General features: G+C 42.9%; 1 protein-coding gene across 1 annotated transcript; it reads left to right on the forward strand.

The window, feature by feature from the left end:
- The first annotated feature begins 46 nt into the window (after nucleotides 1–46).
- On the forward strand, nucleotides 47–11471 carry LOC141076806 (uncharacterized). The gene is made up of 3 exons (XM_073564115.1): nucleotides 47–76; nucleotides 118–208; nucleotides 9977–11471. Exons 1-3 carry the CDS (start codon nucleotides 47–49, stop codon nucleotides 11416–11418), a joined length of 1563 nt encoding a protein of 520 aa, XP_073420216.1. The 3' UTR covers nucleotides 11419–11471.
- Nucleotides 11472–23136: the final 11665 nt, after the last annotated feature.

A 23136-nucleotide genomic window follows, 5' to 3' on the forward strand; every position in this document is an offset into this window, starting at 1 on the left:
CCACCAGTATTATATGTTTTATACTTGTGTGATGAGAACGGTGGAGATGGCAGGATTAGAGCTGATCATAGATGGGACTTCTCCATCTGTCGGTGACTTTTACAATATTTGTTTCAGGGTGAAGATCTGACCCATATTAATACTACAGAGACATATGTGAGGGGTGATGAGTGGTGTAAAGAGGAGATTCCCACATATGACTACCCAGGTGAGTAGTAACCACTGAATGCAGAGAAGTCACAGATTCCTCTCAGTCACCGGCTGTGGCTGCTTTATCGGTGGTGTAGTCCGGCCGTATTACCATGATCACCATTTTGCCTCTAGACCACAACATTCTCCTCCACCCAAAACTGTTCAAATCACTTTGATACAGGAAAGATGTATATCTTTGTACCTTGTTAGCCAGTAGATAGAAGAATATTCAGAATTGAGAGTCCTCAGTGGTTGATACCTTTTAATGGCTAACTGAAAAGATGGTAACACATTGCAAGCTTTTGAGACTCCTCAGGTCTCCTCATCAGGATATACTAATACAACATCTGAAAAATCATACATTTATACACAAAACAAAACAGAAATAATGCAGATAGATAAGACAAGTAACATTTAGCAGAATTGTCATTATGGGAGAGGTATAAACATAAATATTGGAAGAGTTCATAGATAAGGAGTGTGAAAGTTTTATTGCCCTCTGATTGGGGTCTAGTTCTGTGTTGTGTGATGACCCCAGAAGGTCTGAAGAGCAAATTCCTTAATTGATGTAAAAAGACATAAATCCATGTGACACATTCATTCCTGCACTGAGTGTGTCAAAAGATGTCACAAATTTATACTCCCAGACCCTCCTGTCTCTCTGAGAGTTGAAGTTACCATTTAATACAAGTAATTTAATGTCCATCATGCTATGACCGGGGATACAAAAATGTTTGCCACAGGTAGATCCCTTCTTTTTTCTCTTATTGTGTGGCGATGAGAATTCATCCTTATTCTCAGTTTTTGCCCGCTCTCCCCCACATACAGACCCCCAGTTGGACATTTAGTACAAATAATTAAGTACACCCCATTAGATGTGATGCAGGTGAAAGTACCTGGGATCTTGTAGTCCTGATGTGAGGTGGGGATCTTTATCTTGCCCGTGGTTATTATAAATGGACAGGCTTTACATTTTTTCTGGTTGCAAGGAAAGGTTCCTGCAGCTGTTGAGGACAGGGAGCTTCTGACAATGACGCTTCTTAGATTTGGGGGCTGCCTAAAACACAGTAGTGGGGGGTCTGGAAACATGGATTGTAATCAGGCATCTTTTTGTAGTAAAGGTTGTAATTTCCGTGCCGCTCCCCTTAGCTCCTCCAGATTTGGGTTGTAGGTGACCACTAGAGGCTCCCGGTTATTCTCTTCTTTAGCTTTGTAATGTGGCAGGTGATTCCTTGATATTCTGGTGGCTCTTGTAATTTGGTTTTCAATTGTTCTTGGATGGTAGCCCTGACTCAAAAAGGTCTTTCTGAGGCGACCAAGGTGTTTGTCTCTATCCATGGGGTTGGAACATACGTTATATGTTATATATTGTTAACGTATGATATTCCGATCACGCTCAGTAATGCAATACAATGAGTGCGTGGAAAACACCAAACTGCACTCCGATGACACAATGGAGAAGCGTTTGTTCTCCATCTTTTCCTCAGTGTTCTCTGATTTTCTCATCCTAGACAATCGGACCACACTGTGCTGACACTCGGGTCAGATCCTGATCCAAGTGTCAGCTGTACAGTAGAATTGGCCGATTCTCTCAGATCAGGGAATATATATGGCCGTCTGCATTGGCCCTTAGAAGTCCATACAATCACAAAATTGGCGCAAAAAGCATGAATCCATGCATAAATAATACACCACAGAATCATATTATTACTTTTGTGGTAACAACAAATGTTGACCCCACACAATAGTGTATACTTGTTAAAAATTTATATTTTATTGCACAAAAAGACACAAAAATATATACACATGAAAAGTGATGGAACATAACACCAAACACCAAACACCAAAATTCACCAAAGAAAAAGTAAGGGGGTAAAAGAACAATGCATCTGATATCCTACAGATCATCATCTTGCAATGGTAAAACATTTGCTGGCCACATCATTTGTATTATGACATTTCATTGCTGCATAAAAGCAGCTATATCCAATTATCCCAAAAATGAACCTCAATTGAGGTAAAATTAATGCCGGTGAATATAATAAAGGCTAGACAATTCTATACCTGTAAATGCGGGTGGAGATGCCTGGACGTCCCTCGACCCCGACGCGCGTTTCGCACTGCTTCTTCGGGAGGCGTGTCAGGGCAGGGGGAGATCCGATTTATATACCAGTACCACGTGTGCATAATCATTAAAAGTTGCGCAAACCTGCGTTCACTATGTCCACCATAATAGATCTCTACTGGCGCCTGCGCAGAAAACAATTGTACCGTTGTGGGGGATCAGTGGTGGCGCCTGCGCAGCATAGGTCTATAGTCACTATACCAAATGATCAGCTGCGCCTGCGTGCGATGAACACCAAAGGTCCTGCTCAAATCCCAATACTGAGGTGTTTATGATGCATGCGCTGCATCACGTGGGACGTAGAGTCCAATGGGAATAATACTTTGCGGTCACATGATAAGGCATCGCCAGGTCCTATGTGGAGATGTGCGCACCTAATTCATGAACAGACCGCTTTGCATTTTCCACCGTCCCCGTATACCACGCATGCGTGCTACCACAAATGGGTGGGCATGAAATAACACGACCACAATTCCATCATATCATATTAGTGAATACATAGCTATAATAAAGTGACGGTGCAATTAAAGTATCAATCAGTAAATCGATAAAAGAGCTATGTCTAAATATTCATATCTAGTGCAAACATGAACTTGATTATGATATTCCAATGCCCTGTCAATATCAAAAAAGTATATATAACGTTTATACGCTGTACTAGGATTAACCAATAAATTTGTTATTAATATCACATGATAATATTCCTCAGCAATATCAGACTTTTGATTATAGTATTTAACTGACAAGACAATATCAAAAAATCTACATAATATTTGAATGCCGTACTAGAATGGTATTATTAATATCGCATAGCGGTATCACTCAGCAACATCACCACTCAAGTGCAAAGCACAAGAGATGATAATGTCACACAAGGCGTCACTGCTGCGGTGTCAACCAAAAACAGCATAACACAAGATCTCATGGTAATCTCATATCCATAATGGCATCCATCCATCTATTAGTGCAGGACAACGAAACCCCATCGTAAAAAATCCTCTTCATGATCCCATCTGAGGAAAGATGTACATCATTCTGCGATATGAACAGGAGTGGAGGCAGGAGTACTAAACATAAAAATAAATACAATTAAAGAGAGACACACAAACTAATTGACACATTAAAACCCCCTACCCTCAAAGTAACCACCCCTAAAGTTATCAGAGATAAGCGCTAAAGCCAGAGCTTTCATCTAGACCCTGGGGTGTGAGGGTCCCCAGCCTATAAATCCATTGACATTCTTTTTTGGCCAGTATTTTAGACACATCCCCCCCTCTAGGGCCAAGGGTCACCTGTTGTGAGTTCATTTTTCCCTTCACTGGTGAGGTCTGATGAACTCCCTCCTCTGGTGAAGGAAGGTAGTGAGACTGATTACCAAACACCTGGGCAGCTAGATGATGACTGGATGGCTGGAATTGACAACTGGATATAAGGCAGCCGACGCCCTTCTGCCTTGCTGGTGATCCTGCTGGATTCTTGGAGACCAGTCTGATTCCTGCGTCTCAAAGCTAAGTTTTTCTGCTCTGCTTTGTACACTTTAGTTTTGTTTTTGTTTTGCCTTGTTTTTTGGGAGTTCTGCCATCCCCGGCCGGGGGTGAGCTGAATTCCATTTTTGTCTCTGATCTGTTGATCTTTTGCTCTGTCTTCAGAATATACCTGAGTGCTGATATAGTCTTTTGAAGCCTAGCGACTTCAGGGCCTGTTTTCCTATCAGTCGGTTGGCACATTTTGGATAGGGTTTTTGCGGATGGCAGACAGCGGCTTTCCTATCCTGTCCTATTTAGTTAGCTTGGGCCCCATCATTTGCTCAACCTATCTTTCTATCTGTGTTAGTGTTTTCATCTTGCTTCACCGTCATTATATGTTGGGGGCTGCCTATTGCTTTGGGGTCTGCTCTGGGGCAGTTTAGATTTCCCTTTCTGTCTTTAGGCTATGTAGTTCTCCGGCTGTGATCGAGGGGTCTAGGGCACCGTAGGAACCCCCCACGGCTACTGCTAGTTGTTGTGGATAGGTTCAGGGGTCTGCAATCCGATAGCTGCCAACCTCTCTGGTTTTTCTGGACTTAGCTAGTATTTTGTTTTTTCCTCCTTTGGTGACTCATCATAACACATAACACCATATCAATCCCCTTCACCTTAAACAGTCTAGAATTACATTGATGGTACTTCCTGAAATGCCTAGGAAGGGTCTTTAGAGAGCTGATGACAGTGGCTGTTTTAGCTTTCTGAATGTCTAAACAGTGCTCACGGTCACGAACTTTGAGCTCATGACTGCATACCTATGCAAATTTTTCCACAGGGACACTCTGCATAATACACAACCCCCTTATATGAACAGGTGATATTGACCATAATGTCAAATTTTCTAGACTGGTCAAAGTTAGAGAAACTAAAGCCCTTTTTCATATTAGCACAACCCTTGCAAAACCCGCAAGGGAAAAACACCTTACGTTCTGAGTTTTTCTTATTTTTTTCTTTTCTTTTGGGGTCATATGCACTGTGGACCAATATATCCCGCAGGTTGGGGGCCCTTCTTGCCACAAAAGATGGTGCATCTGGCAAGCATTGTTTAAGAATGGGATCAGTGAGAAGGATTTTCCAGTGTTTGTCAATAATCCCTCTCAATTCCGGCCACCTTATAATTGGTTATAATTGTTATAATTGGTAATAAACCTTACCTGCTTGCCCCCCTCATCACACGACACCAGGGGCTGATTTTTGTGAAGAAGTGATTCTCTTGGCGTATTTTTGGCTCTATTATATCCCCTTTGAATGGCCCGGTGGCCGTATCTTCGATCTTGGAACCGTTTTTTAAGAATACTGGATTGTTCCTCAAACTGAGGATCTTCCGAACAAATCCTCCTGATACACAGAAACTAGCCAATTGGTATGCCTTGAATTGTTGATTTAGGATGAGCGGAGGACGCATGCAGTAAGGAATTAGTTGATGTTGGTTTACGAAAAACCGTGGTAGACAAACTTCCATCAGGGAGCACTGAAATGGATAAATCCAAGAAATCGATCTTTCGTCCAAATTTATAAGAGAGTCTGATATTTTGATCGTTATCATTAAGTGCATTCATAAATGTCTCAAGGTCCACAACTGGACCCTCCCAGATGAACAAAATATCATTGATATAACGAATCCAGTTGTGGACCCGATCAACATTAGGGATCTCCTCACCTTGGAAGATGGACCATTCCCAGGCCCCCATAAACAAATTTGCATAAGAGGGGGCGCACGAGGCCCCCATTGCTGTTCCTCTTTGCTGCAAAAATATCTTCCCATCGAAAGTGAAGGCATTATGAGTAAGGATAAACCTCAACAGTTTCAAGATAAAGGAGGACATATCTCCATTCAAGTTACTATGACTCAAATATTTCTCTACTGCCTTCAATCCGTCTGAATGACCGATAGAAGAATATAATGCCTCCATATCTGCGGTGACAAGTACCGTTTCCTCAGTAAGTTGAATGCTCTCCAAATGACCCTAAGCTGCGTTAGTGTCTTTAATAAAAGAGGGCAGTTGTGTCACAAGAGGTTTCAAAAAGTGATCCACAATATCACACGCTATTTCACAAAGGCCTTCATTAGCTGCAATAATCGGCCTCCCAGGTGGATTAAGGGGGTCCTTATGCACCTTTGGAATTAAATAAAAGGTCGCAAGCTTGGGACAACATTTTTCATAAATCCTTAGAAATCCATGTAGCCGCACACTCCGGTCCAAGTGCCGGTTGCAGTGCCGGGTGTTGTTTCTCGCATCACACACCCTAGTGTGACCCCGGCCTTAGAATGATTCTTGTACTCAGCGTTTGCAGGGTGCTGTAGCCTAGTGTTTGTATCTAGGGTATGTGCACACAGTTTTATTTACGGGGGCAGAGCTGCTTCAGGAAAGTGTCTCCGGTCTTTTACCTGAAGGCGCCATGTCTTTTGTGCCACCGGCGTCTTTTCTCGATAGTTTCTATTATAGTTGCAGGTGACAGAATGTGCTACTTGTATTAATGGCCTCAGTTTCCAAGCACTGAAGCAGATAAAAGACGTAAGAGACGGAGCGGGTACAGCAATGTGGTTTTCCATTGCCGTGCACTAAGTTCATGTTTAGCGGCAGGTTTGTGGCGCTTCTTCAATCCGCCTGACAAAGATGTGTGCACATCCCCTTACCTTGGTTCTGCAGCCACAAAATACAGGCATCCCAGCATGAAAGCCATCTGTCCAGTCTCTGCCGCTTCTATAAGGAAGGCAAGGCAGCGATAACCTGGTTAATGAGTCACTACACATGGGCCGGTGATGGGTGCGGCCCCCAGACGGGAACTTTAGTGATTTTCACGTTTGAAAAAACTAAATGAATGAAAATCTTCTCCTGTACATCACAGTGTTAATCCGCGCAGAGTGTGCACTGGGGCGATCTATGTGGGGCCTGTGATCGGCGCAGGTTCAGAGACTTGTGGAGGGGACTGTGTCTGTGACAACGATAAAAAATGAAAATGTCTCTGATTTTTATTTGGGGAGACACAGTCTCAAAGAACATGAGCCTGTGAGCAGCACCATAGACTATAATGGAAGAGAAATAATGAAAACCACAGAGAGAACATGGACGTGAGAAACGGCCGTCTGACTGAGACTTTCCTGTCATTCCTGTGCTCCAGCATGTCCACGACCACCGACCAGCCATATACACGTCAGTCAGTGTCCTCTACGGCCTGTTCACACAGGAGGACCCACTTCTCTGTGCACACAGCGACTGGTAATATGTTCTGTGCACGTAGACTGTCCTGTTCTCAGGAGCGCATGTCCTGTTTACCCCGAGCAATGTGCCACCAAGAACCTGGATTGTTAAGCCGTGACTAATAATCATTTTTCCTTCCATCAGGTGATTACTGACCTATTGAAATGAGCCGATAATCAGGAAGCCGCGCTCTTACAATCCCACATTTCATGATTATCGGCTCATCTAAAGTGGCCATAATTCAGTGGCTGTCAGCCCTGCAGGTCACAACACTAAACGTTGTGATTGTAGGCCGCTGACCTGTATTAGACGATCTAGAGAGCAAGATTACAGAGGGTACAAGACGTGGGCCTGTGGTCTTACAAATGCCAGGGCTGAATTTCACTCCCAGTCCGGCCCTGGTTACACGGAAAATAAAGACACAGCCACAATAAAGCCTTTTATTAGAAATAAAACAAAACAGTTTTCCTTTTTTATTTAAAAATATCAAACACCGTTATACTCACTTAACGCCTATTTCCACCGGAGACCTCGTTCTGCAATAAAAATAAAATACAACACTATACCATATCTGTCTGTCGCTCTGTCACACGCCGTAATCCATGTCTGGGGGATAATTAGTTTTCACCCTGGACGGTGCCAAGATGCAACCATGCAGGCAGAGAACCACTGGTGAATGAGCTGCTGCAAGCGCAGCATCATTGACCAGCAGTGACATCATCGAGGTTTCCAGCCAGGCTGAACTGCAGTGACCTCAGGACGGTGGGAAAAAGTCAGTGATGAGGTCATCACAGTTCAAGCTAAGTCACTTCACAGCAGATCACCGTGAGAATTCTGTTTGTTATTTTTTAGTAAAAAACAAAAACTGCGTTTTGTTTTATTTCTAATAAAAGACTTTATTCTGTGTCTTTATTTACCATATAACTATAGGATTAGTAATGGAGAGGTGTCTTCTAGACACCTCTTCATTACTAAGCTGTGGGCTTGATGTCACCTGTCAATACAAGGGTGATATCAACCCCACAAATATGAACCCCACTTGCCATCACTATAAGGCAAGTGGGAAGACCCAGGCAAAGCACCAGAATTGGCGCATCGAATAGATGCGTCTTTTCTGGGCAGCTGCAGGCTGCTATTTTTAGCCTGGGGGGTCAATATCCATGGCCCCTTACAAGTCTGAGAATACCAGCCCCCAGTTTTCAGCTTTAGCGAGGCTGGTAGCCAAATAGGAAACAAATGGATCTTACAAATTATTTTCCAGCTTCGCACTATACCCTACATACGTTTGTACACTACTGTCTGGGCACATGGCAGTGTTCAGAAGGGAAGGAGCGCCATTTAGCTATTTGAATGCAGATCGAGCTGGAATAGTTTGCAGACACAATGTATTCGGAGCACTGTTCGTGGTCACCTGGCAGCTCAAAAGATGTCCACCATGAACATTCTTGGCTCTAATAGCTGTCTACAAATATCTAAAGGGCTGTCACATTGTAGAAGGATCAACTTTATTCTCATTTGCACAAGGAAAGACTAGAAGCAATGGGATGAAACTGAATGGGAGGAGACACAGATTAGATATTAGAAAAAACTTTTTGATAGTTAGAGTGATCAATGAGTGGAACAGGCTGCCACGAGAAGTGGTGAGTTCTCCTTCAATGGAAGTCTTCAAACAGAGGCTGGACAGACATCTGACTGGGATGATTTAGCGAATCCTGCTTTGAGCAGGGGGTTGGACCAGATGGCCCAGGAGGTCCCTTCCAACTCTATGATTCTATGATTCTATCTTCTCTGCTTTCCATATCCCAAGGATTGCCTTGCTTAACGCCCTTTAACATCCTCACATGGAATCTGGACTTACACAGGGACCCCTTGACTTGGACCATGGTGTTACCTGCTATTCTGTGGTTTTAGATGGCAAGAAGAATAGTCAGGTAGCTGGGTCAGCACCAGAAGGACAGAATACAGAATCAGAAGACACAAGAGTAGTCAGTAAACGCGCCACGGTCACAGCAGGAAACAAATGCACAAGCCGCAAGCTGAGCACAGAGGACTGAACCAGAGGAGAACAGCGCTGTATCTGGCAGATTCCGGCCATGTGCTTTGAGCTTTAGTAGGGTGTGGTACTTTCCCATTGGCTGAAGTAGGGAGCAGATTACTCCAGCTGGACAGCAGGAACAGATCCCAGGTGAGATTGGACACACCATATGCAGAAGCCCTAATATAACTAAATGACAGAAAACCAGAATAGTAGAAATCCCCATAAAGTGATTCCATTTTATAAATTAATTCACTGAGGGTTATAATCCTTAGGAGGAGTGAATATTTTGACGCCACAGCCACTTTCTGGAAATTAACACGCAGTGGATGTTGGAGAGTGAAAATTACACATTTGCCATTTTCTTACCCAGCACATAGTGCCCAGATTGTGCTCCAGGAGACACCGCAAATTAAGTGGGTTCTTCTCACTATAATATTGCTAAATACAGGGATCCTAAATGTTGTTTGCGCACACTGCAAGACTCCGAAGTGAGAGCGGATTTTGCTGGATTGGTTTATAGAAACCTTGTTGCTTTTCAACAGCCTTTGAGCCACTAATAGTGTGGGAACCTCTTTTTCCATTGACAGATGATGGACCTGAGTGGGGACTTGTTTTTTGTGAGATGAGAATTGGTATTATTTTCACCTACATAACATTGATTGGTTTCTTTATATTTGATATTTGGGAGGCAGAATGAACAAACAGTTGAACACCACACACTACTGGTTCATCCAACAAGGTTTTCTATTAGACTGTGAACTGTCATTGTCTTGGTAAATAATTAAAGTTTTTTTACATAAACTGTCCACAAAAATGGCAAGCTAAGCAGAAATGTTCAAAAATATAAAACTCAAGGATATTTTATTAAAAAGTAATATTTTTTTTATCTTAGCAGATGAGTGTACCAGGAGATCAGAGGGACAGCTGACATCTTCAACTTTTAAATCAGATGATCTTGAGATCCTACAAGATACAACTGAAGTAATTGCTATTACTCCAGATATACCATCATCTATTCACAGCAAAGATCTGTCATTTGATTCTATGAAACAGGTGCCATCTTCTGACTCATTACCGATTATAAAGGAAAATCAAAGTCACAAAAGAGGCATTAAAAAACAAACTGCTTCTAAAGTAAAGAAGTCATTTTCATGTTCAGAATGTGGGAAATATTTTACACGGAAATCATGTTTTGTTACTCACCAGAGAACTCACACAGGGGAGAAGCCCTTTTCCTGTTCAGAATGTGGAAAATGTTTTAACCAGAAATGGAATCTTGTTAGACACCAAATAACTCACACAGGGGAGAAGCCTTTTTCATGTTCAGAATGTGGGAAATGTTTTAATCTTAACTCAAAATTGGTTAGGCACCAGAGAGCTCACACAGGGGAGAAGCCTTTTTCTTGTTCAGAATGTGAGAAATGTTTTAATCAGAAATCAGACTTTGTTGTTCACCAGAGAATTCACACAGGAGAGAAGCCTTTTTCATGTTCAGAATGTAGGAAATGTTTTAAACAGAAATCAGAACTTGTTACTCACCAGAGAATTCACACAGGGGAGAAGCCTTTTTTCTGTTCAGAATGTGAGAAATGTTTTAATCAGAAATCAGACCTTGTTGTTCACCAGAGAACTCACACAGGAGAGAAGCCTTTTTCATGTTCAGAATGTGGGAAATGTTTTAATCTTAACTCAAAATTGGTTAGGCACCAGAGGACTCACACAGGGGAGAAGCCTTTTTCCTGTTCAGAATGTGAGAAATATTTTATTCAGAAATCAGACCTTGATGCTCACCAGAGAATTCACACAGGGGAGAAGCCTTTTTCATGTTCAGAATGTGAGAAATGTTTTAATCATAACTCAAAATTGGTTAGGCACCAGAGGACTCACACAGGGGAGAAGCCTTTTTCCTGTTCAGAATGTTTGAAATGTTTTATCCAGAAATCAGATTTAGTTAAGCACCAGAGAACCCACACAGGGGAGAAGCCTTTTTCCTGTTCAGAATGTTTGAAATGTTTTATCCAGAAATCAGATTTAGTTAAGCACCAGAGGACTCACACAGGGGAGAAGCCTTTTTCCTGTTCAGAATGTTTGAAATGTTTTATCCAGAAATCAGATTTAGTTAAGCACCAGAGAACCCACACAGGGGAGAAGCCTTTTTCATGTTTAGAATGTGGGAAATGTTTTATCTGGAAAACGCATATTGATGGTCACCAGAGAGCAAACACAGGGGAGAAGCCTTTTTCCTGTTCAGAATGTGGGAAATATTTTAACTGGAAAGAGCATTTTGTAAGACATCAGAGCAGTCACACAGAGGAGAAACCTTTTACATTTTCTTAATGTGGGAAATATTTTACTCGGAAATCAACTGTTAATAAACATCAGAGACGTCACTTAGGGGAGAAGCCTTTTTTTGTTCAGAATGTTGGAATCATTTTAACCAAAATTACATCATCTTAAAGGGGTTTTCTCTTGTCATTCCTCTTGTTTGCTGACAAAAAGATAAAATTAAACTTTATTACTTCCAAATGTAAAACTATACCAATAATTCACCCCCTGAAGGTTAGTCAATAGGTGACTAATAGAAAAAACATATATCCCACATCTCAGTATATAGGGTGAGGTGACGTATACACACTCACTCTCCAAGCCTCTCATTTCTATGCGTTTCATCGTCCTCTCCAAAGACGACTCATAAGGAGACTTTATTTAATATTGACCTATATTCAAGTGAGACTAGACAAAAAAACTAAAATCCTGTATCATGTTATCCGAAACAGTCAGAAAACTAGCCACATATTGGCAGATCCCAGACCTCAGACTATATGCTGTGTAAGTTTATAACCCACTCCAGTGTCAGGAATAGATAGTATGTGACAATACAGTATAATTCTTGTGTTTTTCTCCTATAAGGACTGCCCTAGTTTGGTAATGTAACTGCTTTTAATTAGTAGTGCAGACAAATTGTCCAGACTAAACTCAGTCTTCAGACGGCCCAATATGTACCACTCAGGGAAATCTTACCTGCTCCAAAGATCATTAGCAGCTTCTAACTAATGGCCATGCTGCGGTCTGTCAGGGAATGAGTGCAATATCGGTATAAAGACTAGGGATATGTGCAGTCATAATGTCTGGGGGATCTGTGCCATTATTTAGTATGAATATGGAAATTATCTCTGAGAGGTAAGTGTTCCCTGAGCGGTATATACGGGATTGTCACATACTATCTATTCCTGACACTGGAGGGGCTTATAAACTTACACAGTATATAGTCTGAGGTCTGGGGTCTGCCAATATGTGGCTAGTTTTCTGACTGTTTCGGATAACATGATACATGATTTTAGGGTTTTGTTTGTCTAGTCTCGCTTGAATAAACAGTTAAGCTCAAAAGTTTACATACCCTGGCAGAATTTTTGCTTTCTTATTTTTTTTCAGAGAATATGAATGATAACACCAAAACTTTTTCTCCACTCATGTTTAGTGGTTGGATGACACCATTTATTGTCAAACTACTGTGTTTTCTCTTTTTAAATCATAAAGACAACCAAAAACTTTCAAATGACCCTGAGCAAAAGTTTACATACCCTAGTGATTTTGGCCTGATAACATGCACAGAAGTTGACACAATTGGGTTTGAATGGCTACTAAAGGTAGGATCCTCACCTGTGATTTTTAACAAATGCCAGGAAAATTGGGATGCCAAGAAAAATCCACAAATAACATCAGCTGAAATACTGCCTCTATAATGAGACTGAGGGAGAAACAGCCAGAGAGATTCATCCATACGTCCCAAAAGGACCAGAGACAGGACAGCAGACATTTTACATCATGGCTCCATCACGAGGGACACGGATCTATCATTCTACAGCAAACAACCTTGAGGTTTTCAGCCTCAGTTGGAAAAATACAGATCTGTTCCATTGACTATTGCTGAACCATGGATACATTTGGAGATGCCAGGTTGTAATCCTCAGATCAACTGGCCTTGTACCTTATATGGGCTCAATGAACAGTAGTCTTCCTACATTTGCTATCACCTCCTCTCTGTGTGCGTGTCACAGGTGATGTAGTCAACCCTGGAAGATGAAGCCAGGTTGTGATCCTTGGATCAACTGGCCTTGTACCATGTATGGACTCAATGGATTGTCATCTTCCTATGCTTGTCGTTACCTCCTCTCTGTCTGTGTGCCACAGGTGGGGTAGTGACCCTGGAAGATCTGAAGTCACAGCTGCTATTAGCCCGGCGAGCCAGCGGAAGGGTGAGACTGTAATGTGCACCATCTTGGGTATTTTGCTGGGACTGTTTTATGTGCTACCTGCCTGTTTTGTGGTTCAATAAAGCATTTCCCCACTGTTTTACCCTCACCCTGTGTTGTCCGAGTAGTGTTTTGCCCATGTTAAAAGGCGAGTGGGAGTTCGGCAGGATGATCCTTGGGTCACAAGGTTTCAGTTAGCGCGCAGCGCTGATAGCAAGCTGGCAATGACATCCATAGAGGTCTGCTAGAGACCTTTAGTTGTCATACCTACCCATCGATGACCCGCGATCATGTGACAGGGTCACTGATGGGTGGGATTTCTGGTGCTGTCCAGAAGTGTGAGATAAATGCCGCTGTCAGAGGCTGTTAGGGGCACATGTCAGCTGTTCAAAACAGCTGACGTGCCTGAAAAGATGTCTCAGCACCGGAGCCCAAATCAAAGGGGAGAGAGTCCGACATCAGCATACATTTACACCTGATGTCGGAAAGGGGTTAAAGGGGATTGTTTTTACAGAGACAGAAGTGAACGCAGAAAGAAGACGATCGAGGGAGAAGCAGGGGCTGCAGAGAAGACCGTGCGCCAGGAGGGGGTGAGTATGACAGGGGGCAGAGCAATATTCACCTGTCTCCGGGTCCTCTGGCTGTGACGTCATTGCACACCCTCTGCTGAACGTCACTGCAGAGACCCGGGAGACAGCCAAGCTCAGCGACGGAACGGGGACTGGTAAGTATCGCCAGTGCTGGGGGCCTAAGCCAGCGGCGACACTGGCACCTGGCCCCCAGCAACGAGAGGTGAGTATGTCATTATCATTTTTTTTAATTGCAACAGCGGCAGCAGCAGCATATGGGGGGGTATTTATGGAGCATCTTCTTGGGCCAGCATTAACCCTTGTACAGCAGCATATGGGGGTATTTATGGAGCATCTTCTTGGGCCAGCATTAACCCTTGTACAGCAGCATATGGGGGTATTTATGGAGCATCTTCTTGGGCCAGCATTAACCCTTGTGCAGCAGCATATGGGGGTATTTAAAGAGCATCTTCTTGGGCCAGCATCAACCCTTGTGCAGCAGCATATGGGGAGTATTTATGGAGCATCTTCTTGAGCCAACATTAATCCTTGTGCAGCAGCATATGGGGGGTATTTATGGAGCATCTTCTTGGGCCAGCATTAACCCTTGTGTAGTAGCATGTTTTTTTTTTATCTATGGAGCATCTTGTTGGGCCACCCTTGTGCACCAATATATGTTTTTTTTTTATTCTATGGAGCATCTTCTTGGGCCACCATTAACCCTTGTGCAGCAATATATGTTTTTTTTTTATCTATGGAGCATCTTCTTGGACCACCATTAACCCTTGTGCAGCATTTTATGGGGGGTATTTATCTATGGAGCATCTTTTTGGACCACCATTAACCCTTGTGCAGCATCACCCTTGGCTTATACATGAGTCAATAAGTTTTCCCAGTTTTTTGTGGCAAAATTAGGGGGGGGTCGGCTTATACACGAGTATATTCGGTATTTGGAAATACAACGAGCAGTCTGTCTCTCTGATTATGCTTGATTGCATGGGTACCCATAATATAGAAAATACCTGAGGAGACATAGAAATCCCTTCTCCGACAACTTGGAGGCCTTCAGCGGGTTATAATATACCACTTAGACTTCCATCTCAGGCTGAACAATTGACCGCCTCTACCCTGAACAGAAAACCAGATCCTGGGTGAGTAGATTTGTTACTCACACAGTTTTCTGTTGTGAGTTCATTTTCCCCTTCACCTTTGATGTCTGATGAACTCCCTCTGCTGGTGAAGAGAGGTAGTGAAATTGATTGGGATTGGAAGAACCTGTCATCTGAACAGGCGAGTGTGATTGGACATCTGGAATTTCTGAGTGGATATAAGGCAGCCGACGCCCTGCAGGGCTGCTGGTGATCCTTTCTGCTCTGAGCTCTTGCATCCAGTTTAGTTCCTGTCTACTAAAAGCTAAGTTTTTGCCCTGCTATTATTCCATGAGATTTTGTCTGGTTCCCTTAGTGTTTGTATTCAGCCAATCCTGGTTGGGACTGGCTGAATTCCATTTTTGTCTCTGATCAGTTGATCTCTTTGTTCTGTTTTCAGATTATACCTGAGTGCTGATATAGTGATTTTGAAGTCTAGCGACTTCAGGGCCTTTTTCCCTATCAGACGGATAGGACATTTTTGGTAGGGTTTTTTGCGGATTGCAGCCAGCATCTTTTCTGTCCTGTCCTATCTAGTTAGTTGGGCCCCATCGTTTGCTCAGCCTGTCTTTCTGTCTGTGTTTGTGTTTTCATCTGTTTTTCACAGACAATACATGTTGGGGGCTGTCTATTGCATTGGGGTCTGCTCTGGGGCAGTTTAGATTTCCCCTTTCCTTCTTTAGGCTTATGTAGTTCTCCGGCTGTGACGAGGGGTCTAGGGCACCGTAGGAACCCCCCACGGCTACTGTTAGTTGTGGTGTATAGGATCAGGGGTCTGCAATCCGATAGCTACCAACCTCTCTGGTTTTCTGGACTTAGCTTGTATTTTTGTTTTCTCCTCCTCCGGTGACTCATTGATAACAGAATCACCAGCCATACCGCTGGTTCTAGGGTACTCAATGGCAGGATAAAATTGTAAAAAAAAAACAAAGAAAATAAGTGTCAGAATTTTTTTTTGTGTATATTTTTCCTCTTTCTCTGAGGTCGTAGGGGGATTTTTTTCTCAATGGAGATTAAGCAATTGTCTGATCATGTGGAGCAGCTTACTGCTGAAGTGCAGGGAATTTCCGCCTATCTTGCTCATTCACATGCTGCTGAACCAAAGATCCCTACTCCTGATGTGTTTTTTGGGGATCGGTCTAAATTTCTGAATTTTAAGAATAATTGTAAATTATTTTTTGCCTTGAAGCCTAACTCATCGGGGAGCTCCGCGCAGCAGGTTAAAATTGTCATCTCTTTGCTGCGCGGCGATCCCCAGGATTGGGCGTTTTCTTTGAAACCTGATGATCCTACTCTGACTGATGTGAACGCATTTTTTCAGGCCTTGGGGTTGTTGTATGATGAACCTAATGCTATTGATCAGGCTAAAAAGGCCCTGTTGGCATTGAGCCAGAGTCAGGATTCTGCAGAGTTGTACTGTCAAAAATTCCGAAAGTGGGCGGTCCTTAATACCTGGAATGATGGTGCCTTGGCAGCTCTCTTTCGGAAGGGTTTGTCAGAAACCGTAAAAGATACTATGGTGGGATTTCCTGTTCCCTCTGGTCTTGACGATTCTATGTCATTAGCCATTCAGATTGATCGGCGTTTGCGTGAACGCAAAACTGCATGAGAGGTGATGCCACCTGTTGAACAAATGTCTGAACCTATGCAATGTGATAGAGTTTCGTCTAGGGCGCAACGTCAGGAGTTCAGAAGTCGTAATAAGCTGTGTTTTTTCTGTGGAGATGCCTCTCATATTATTTCTGTCTGCCCTAAATGAGAGAAACGTTTTGCACACACATTTGCTGTGGGTGGTGTTCAACCTAAGTTTCTTCTGGCAATTACTCTGATCTGCTCCCTGTCCACATTTTCCGCTAAGGCTTTTGTGGATTCGGGAGCAGCTCTGAACCTGATGGACTTGGATTTTGCTAAACGTTGTGGGTTTCCTATGACACCTCTGCGGACGCCTATCCCTTTGAGGGGTATTGATGCTACTCCTTTGGCGAAGAATAAACCTCAGTTTTGGACCCAGGTGGTAATGCGGGTCGCCCCCAGACCATCAAGAAAATTGCAGATTTTTGGTGTTGCATAATTTGCATGATACCATCGTTCTGGAGTTTCCCTGGTTGCAAATCCATAATCCAGTTTTGGATTGGAAATCTGTGTCTGTGGTGAGTTGGGGTTGTCAGTGTGCCCTTAGTGACGCTCCTATTTTCTCCACCTCTCCCCAGTCGCATGATGTTCCTGACTATTTGGATGATTTTTATGATGTATTTAGTGAGAATGAGTCTGCGTCTTTGCCTCCTCATAGGAGTTATGACTGTTTAATTGAGCTGAGCCCTGGGTGTAAATTTCCCAAGGGTCGACTTTTCAATTTATCTGTACCTGACCACGAGGCTATGCGATCCTATATTAATGAGTCGTTGGAGAAGGGTCGTATTAGACCATCCTCTTCACCCTTAGGTGCTGGGTTTTTTTTGTGGCCAAGAAAGATGGTTCATTAAGGCCTTGTATTGACTATCGTTCCCTCAACAAAATTACTGTTAAATATCAGAATCCGTTACCCCTGATTTCTGATCTATTCTCCAGAGTTAAAGGTGCTTGCTGGTTTACCAAGCTTGACCTCAGGGGGGCGTATAATCTTATTCGCATTAAGCAGGGGGATGAATGGAAGATGGCATTTAATACTCCGGAGGGACATTTTGAGTACCTGGTGATGCCTTTTGGGCTCACTAATGCCCCTTCTGTCTTCCAGTGCTTCATGAATGATATTTTCCGAGACTTTGTGGATACATTTTTGATCATCTATCTGGATGATATTTTGATCTTTTCCAAGGATTGGGACTCTCATGTGGAACATGTTCGGACTGTGTTCCGGATTTTGAGTGAAAATTCCCTGTATGTCAAGGGATCGAAATGCCCTTTTGGTGTACAGAGGATTTCATTTTTGGGATTTATTTTGTTTCCGTCAACTATTGAAATGGACCCGGCCAAGGTACAGGCCATTTATGATTGGGTTCAGCCCACTTCTTTGAAGACCCTCCAGAAGTTTTTGGGTTTTGCTAATTTTTATCGTAGATTTATAGCTAACTTTCCTGGTATTGCCAAGCCATTGACTAATTTGACTAAGAAGGGGGCTGATGTGCTGAATTGGTCTCCGGAGGCTGTTTCTTCCATTCAGGAGCTGAAGCGAAGGTTCACTTCTGCTCCGGTTTTGCGGCAACCTGATGTCTCACTCCCGTTTCAGGTAGAGGTGGACGCTTCTGAGATTGGTGCAGGAGCTGTTTTGTCCCAAAAAGATCCTGTAACACCTAAACTGAATCCGTGCTTTCTTTTCCCGAAAGTTCTCCACATCCGAACGTAACTATGATGTGAGGAATCGGGAACTGTTAGCCATGAAATGGGCATTTGAGGAGTGGAGACATTGGTTGGAGGGAGCTAAACATCAAGACGTGGTCCTTACTGACCACAAGAATTTGATTTACCTGGAGTCGGCCAAACGCTTGAATCCTAGACAGGCTAGGTGGGCCTTGTTTTTCACACGTTTTGATTTTGTGATCTCTTTTCTTCTGGGCACTAAGAATGTCAAGGCAGACGCCCTCTCTAGGATTTTCTTTGCTGATTCTCCTATTGTGACCAAGCCTGCTACCATCTTAGGTGAGGGGGTAGTTCTTTCTGCCATCTCGCCCGATTTGAGACGTATTCTGGAAGAGTTTCAGGAGGACAAACCTGAGCGTTGTCCCATTGGAAAATTGTATGTTCCTGACCAGTGGAGGAAGAGAGTGATGTCTGAGGTTCATTGCTCCGCATTGGCTGGTCATCCAGGTATTTTTGGTACTAGAGATTTGGTGAGTCGGTCTTTTTGGTGGCCCGCCTTGTCTCGTGATGTCAGGAATTTTGTGCAGTCCTGTGGGTCTTGCTCCCGCTCTAAACCTTGTTCTCGCTCTAGTGGGTTGTTGATGCCTTTGCCGGTGCCCAGGAGGCCATGGACCCATATTTCAATGGATTTTATCTCTGATATGCCTGTCTCTCAGAGAATGACTGTTATTTGGGTGATTTGTGATAGATTCTCTAAGATGGTCCATCTTGTACCACTCCCTAAGTTGCCATCTTCCTCAGAGTTGGTGCCCTTGTTTTTGCAACAGGTGGTTCGCTTGCACGGGATTCCTGAGAATATTGTATCTGACAGAGGAGTTCAGTTTGTTTCTAGATTTTGGAGGACTTTCTGTTCCAAGCTGGGAATTCAGTTGTCCTTCTCCTCTGCGTTTCACCCTCAGACCAATGGGCAGACGGAGAGAACAAACCAGACTTTGGAGTCGTATTTGAGATGTTTTATTTCTGCTGATCAGGATGATTGGGTTTCATTTTTGCCCTTGGCCGAATTTGCTTTAAATAATAGAGCTAGTTCTGCCACTTTGATGTCACCTTTTTTTTGTAACTTTGGGTTTCATCCTCGATTCTCTTCAGGGCAGGTGGAGTCTTCTGCCTGCCCAGGTGTTGACACTGTGATGGAGAGAATGCACCAGATCTGGGACCAAGTGATGGATAAGTTGTCTCTCTCCCAGGAAAAGGCCCAGCGGTTTTCCAACCGGCATAGGACAATTGGTCCCCGGTTTAAGGTGGGTGATATGGTTTGGTTATCATCAAAGAATATCTCTATGAAGGTGGCTTCTCCAAAGTTTAAACCTAGATTTATTGGACCTTACAAGATTTTGGAGATTCTTAATCCGGTCGCTTTTCGATTGGCTCTTCCTGTTACATTCAAGATCCATAATGTGTTTCATAAGTCTCTGTTAAAGAGGTTTGTTGAGCCAGTAGTTCCTGTGGTGGCACCTCCTGACCCTGTATTGGTTGAAGGTAATGTGGAATATGAGCTTGAGAAGACACTGGATTCTCGTCTGGCTAGACAGAGACTCCAGTATTTGGTTAAATGGAAGGGTTATGGCCAGGAGGATAATTCTTGGGTCCCTGCTTCCGATATTCATGCCGAAAGATTGGTGCGTGCTTTTCATCGGGCCAATCCTGATCGCCCTGGTGGCGTGGATGAGGGTTCGGTGACCCCTCCTCAAGGGGGAGGTACTGTTGTGACTTCATTCTCCCCTTCACCTTTGATGTCTGATGAACTCCCTCTGCTGGTGAAGAGAGGTAGTGAAATTGATTGGGATTGGAAGAACCTGTCATCTGAACAGGCGAGTGTGATTGGACATCTGGAATTTCTGAGTGGATATAAGGCAGCCGACGCCCTGCAGGGCTGCTGGTGATCCTTTCTGCTCTGAGCTCTTGCATCCAGTTTAGTTCCTGACTACTAAAAGCTAAGTTTTTGCCCTGCTATTATTCCATGAGATTTTGTCTGGTTTCCTTAGTGTTTGTATTCAGCCAGTCCTGGTAGCTGCAGCTACATTTCTATTATGTTTCTTTTCTAATATATTAGTCTTCCAAACTATTTTGACAAGTTATTTTTTCAGAAGAATGTTCTTTGCAGACATTTTCCTTACAAATTGAACAAAATCTCTCAGTTTTCCTTTCTAAGTTTCTTGGACACATGAAACAGCGCTTTCTTTTTCTTTCTCCTGACCCTGGAATCATCTGAAACTGTACGCCGCACTGTTTCATTGCTTCTTTAGTTTGCTTTAGCAAGCCTTTCACGTCGCTTCGCTGTATCATGTGAGGCATTACAAGTTCATGACAAAGGTCCTTCAAAAATAGGCGTCTCCTGTCCTTCCTCCCTGCATGGAATTCTGGATGAGTTTCTGTATAGATGAATGAATTTAGGGATGCTACATCAAGCATATTTGAAAAAAGTACTACAGGCCATCGTTTTGTTTGCCTCTTGCACGAATATTCTCCCACCATCTCATCCTTTTTGTCTACACCTCCTTTTGTTTTATTGTAATGCAGGATGATTTCTGGTTTTAATTTTCTGTCATTGTTGTCAATACTGCAATTGTGATGCATGGTACTGAGTAAAATCACTGATTTCTCCTTCGCTTTGTAAGATACCAAAGTCGCTTTGTTATTGAATCCAAAGACACTCTCATAAAGTGCTCGCTGACGATTGGGTTTCAGTGCTTCTGGAATTTCTCGTCGGTTTGGCTTGATAGTACCAACAAGTGTAATTGCTTTTTGAAGCAGAAAATTGCCTACTTCAACATTGTTGAAATAATTGTCCATGGTAATGTTTCTACCTGAATTGAATATTGGAACAGCAAGAGTTTTGACAATTTCAGACACCAGATCCTTCTGTACTGGTGCACCAACCTCTTTGCCACAGTAGATTACGCCATCTATGCCATAATAATTTGCAGAATCACACATCCAGAAGATTTTGATTCCATATTTGGCTGGCTTGCTGGGCATGAATTGTATGAACTTGCAGCGTCCTCTGAACGGTATAAGTTGCTCCTCTACTGTAACATTAGCACTAGGGTTGTAAAGTTTGGTGCAATTTTTGATAAATGTGTTCCAGATATAACTAATAGGGGCTAATTTGTCTGTTTCAAACCTCAATGCATGTGTTCGCTTATCATCAAATCGAATGTGTCTTCTAATTTCCTCATATCTGTCCACTGACATTGACGCCTTATAGTGTGGATCTGAAAGTGGGTCCAGAAATAATTCTTGTATTGGAACATACGATTTTTGACTCCCTGACAGTAGTAAAAGTCCAATGTATGCATAAAGTTCCTCATTTGAGATATTTTTCCAGGACTTATTTTTTGCAGAAGCGATATGTCTTCCTTCTAGGTTTGAACATAGAAGGACCTCTTCTGCAATACTGTCAGAAAAAAAGTACAGAATACGTCTTTAGGGGAAAAGTAACTGGGACTTCCCACAGCTCCTTGAACCTGTCTCACAATATTATGGATTGCAGTACGTCCGACTAATGTAGGATTACTGTCCCAAAAAACATTCGTTTTGGATGTTCTATTCATCACTTCTTGAGGATCCACTGTATTCACTTCATCATCAGAAGAAGAATCACTTGAGGATGTTTGATTCTCTGGTGGCAGGTACTCGTCATCAGACAAAGATAGTTCACTTTCATCTTCACTTTAAAACACAATTGCTTCAATCTCTTTGTCACTCAGATGCTTGGAGGAAGACTGTGCCATTGCTGACTAGATGTTAGCAAACTAAAAGAAAAAACAATGAACACAATCAGGGTTGTCCACTCTTTGCTTGTATGTGACACACTGTAAGTGTTAAGTGCCCCCTCCCTCCTCTCACCCTCTCTTACCTTTTATACTTTCTTATAGGTGTTGTACAATTCTCTGGATGTCTGTAGCTCAATAGCTTTACCCTTTGCAGGCTTCTTAGAATCAGAGAAACTGAAACTGAATCAGACTTCCTCTCAACATCTTATCTTAAGTCCTTCACAATTAGCTCACAGTGTATACTGTCCTCATTACTCTCTACACAGCTCATTACTGTGTTCAGAAGGACCTGAGATGATGTCATGGCCTTATCTCTCCCTCCAAAAATCACATGACATCCTCATATGGCATTATCCACACCCTGGCCCCTCCACCAGCATTACTGAGTACAAATAAAGTAACTTGAGACACAAACACTACTGAGAACATGATAACAAAATACATGGGGGCCTAAAAGGCCCCCAATCCGTACAGATGTGGTTTTCATCAAAAAAGCATTGTTACACCAAAATGCCTATGAATTAAATTATATGAACAACTGGATATTACCAACAATGACATACTTGAGGATAACCTGGAGTTTCAAAATTCTAACTTAAGTAATTTTGCAGATAATAGCAAAAAAGTAAGCATGGGGACCTAAAAGGCCCCTGTGAGAATCAAGGGGGAATCGTGGATGAGGGCAGGTATATCTCGCCCAGATACCTTTCCTATGTGGGCTAGTCTGGTCTGTATCTCACCTGATGACTAATGAGTAATGGGAGGCGGATATAAAAGGACGCCAGGTGGTGTTAGTCGCTCAGTTTTGGGGAACACAGTGAGCATGTCTGTGTGAGAGACACTTGTGAGTGAAAGCAGTGCTCATGGTAACTGTGGTTGGCCTGCACGGGAGAAACCCTCCAGTTGGTAGATAGTTCGGACCCTGTTTAGTTAGTGCCGGACAGGCAAGGAT

The sequence above is a fragment of the Dendrobates tinctorius genome, unplaced genomic scaffold (assembly GCF_039654945.1).
Source record: "Dendrobates tinctorius isolate UK_male_01 unplaced genomic scaffold, ASM3965494v1 ptg000430l, whole genome shotgun sequence".
Taxonomy (NCBI): domain Eukaryota; kingdom Metazoa; phylum Chordata; class Amphibia; order Anura; family Dendrobatidae; genus Dendrobates; species Dendrobates tinctorius.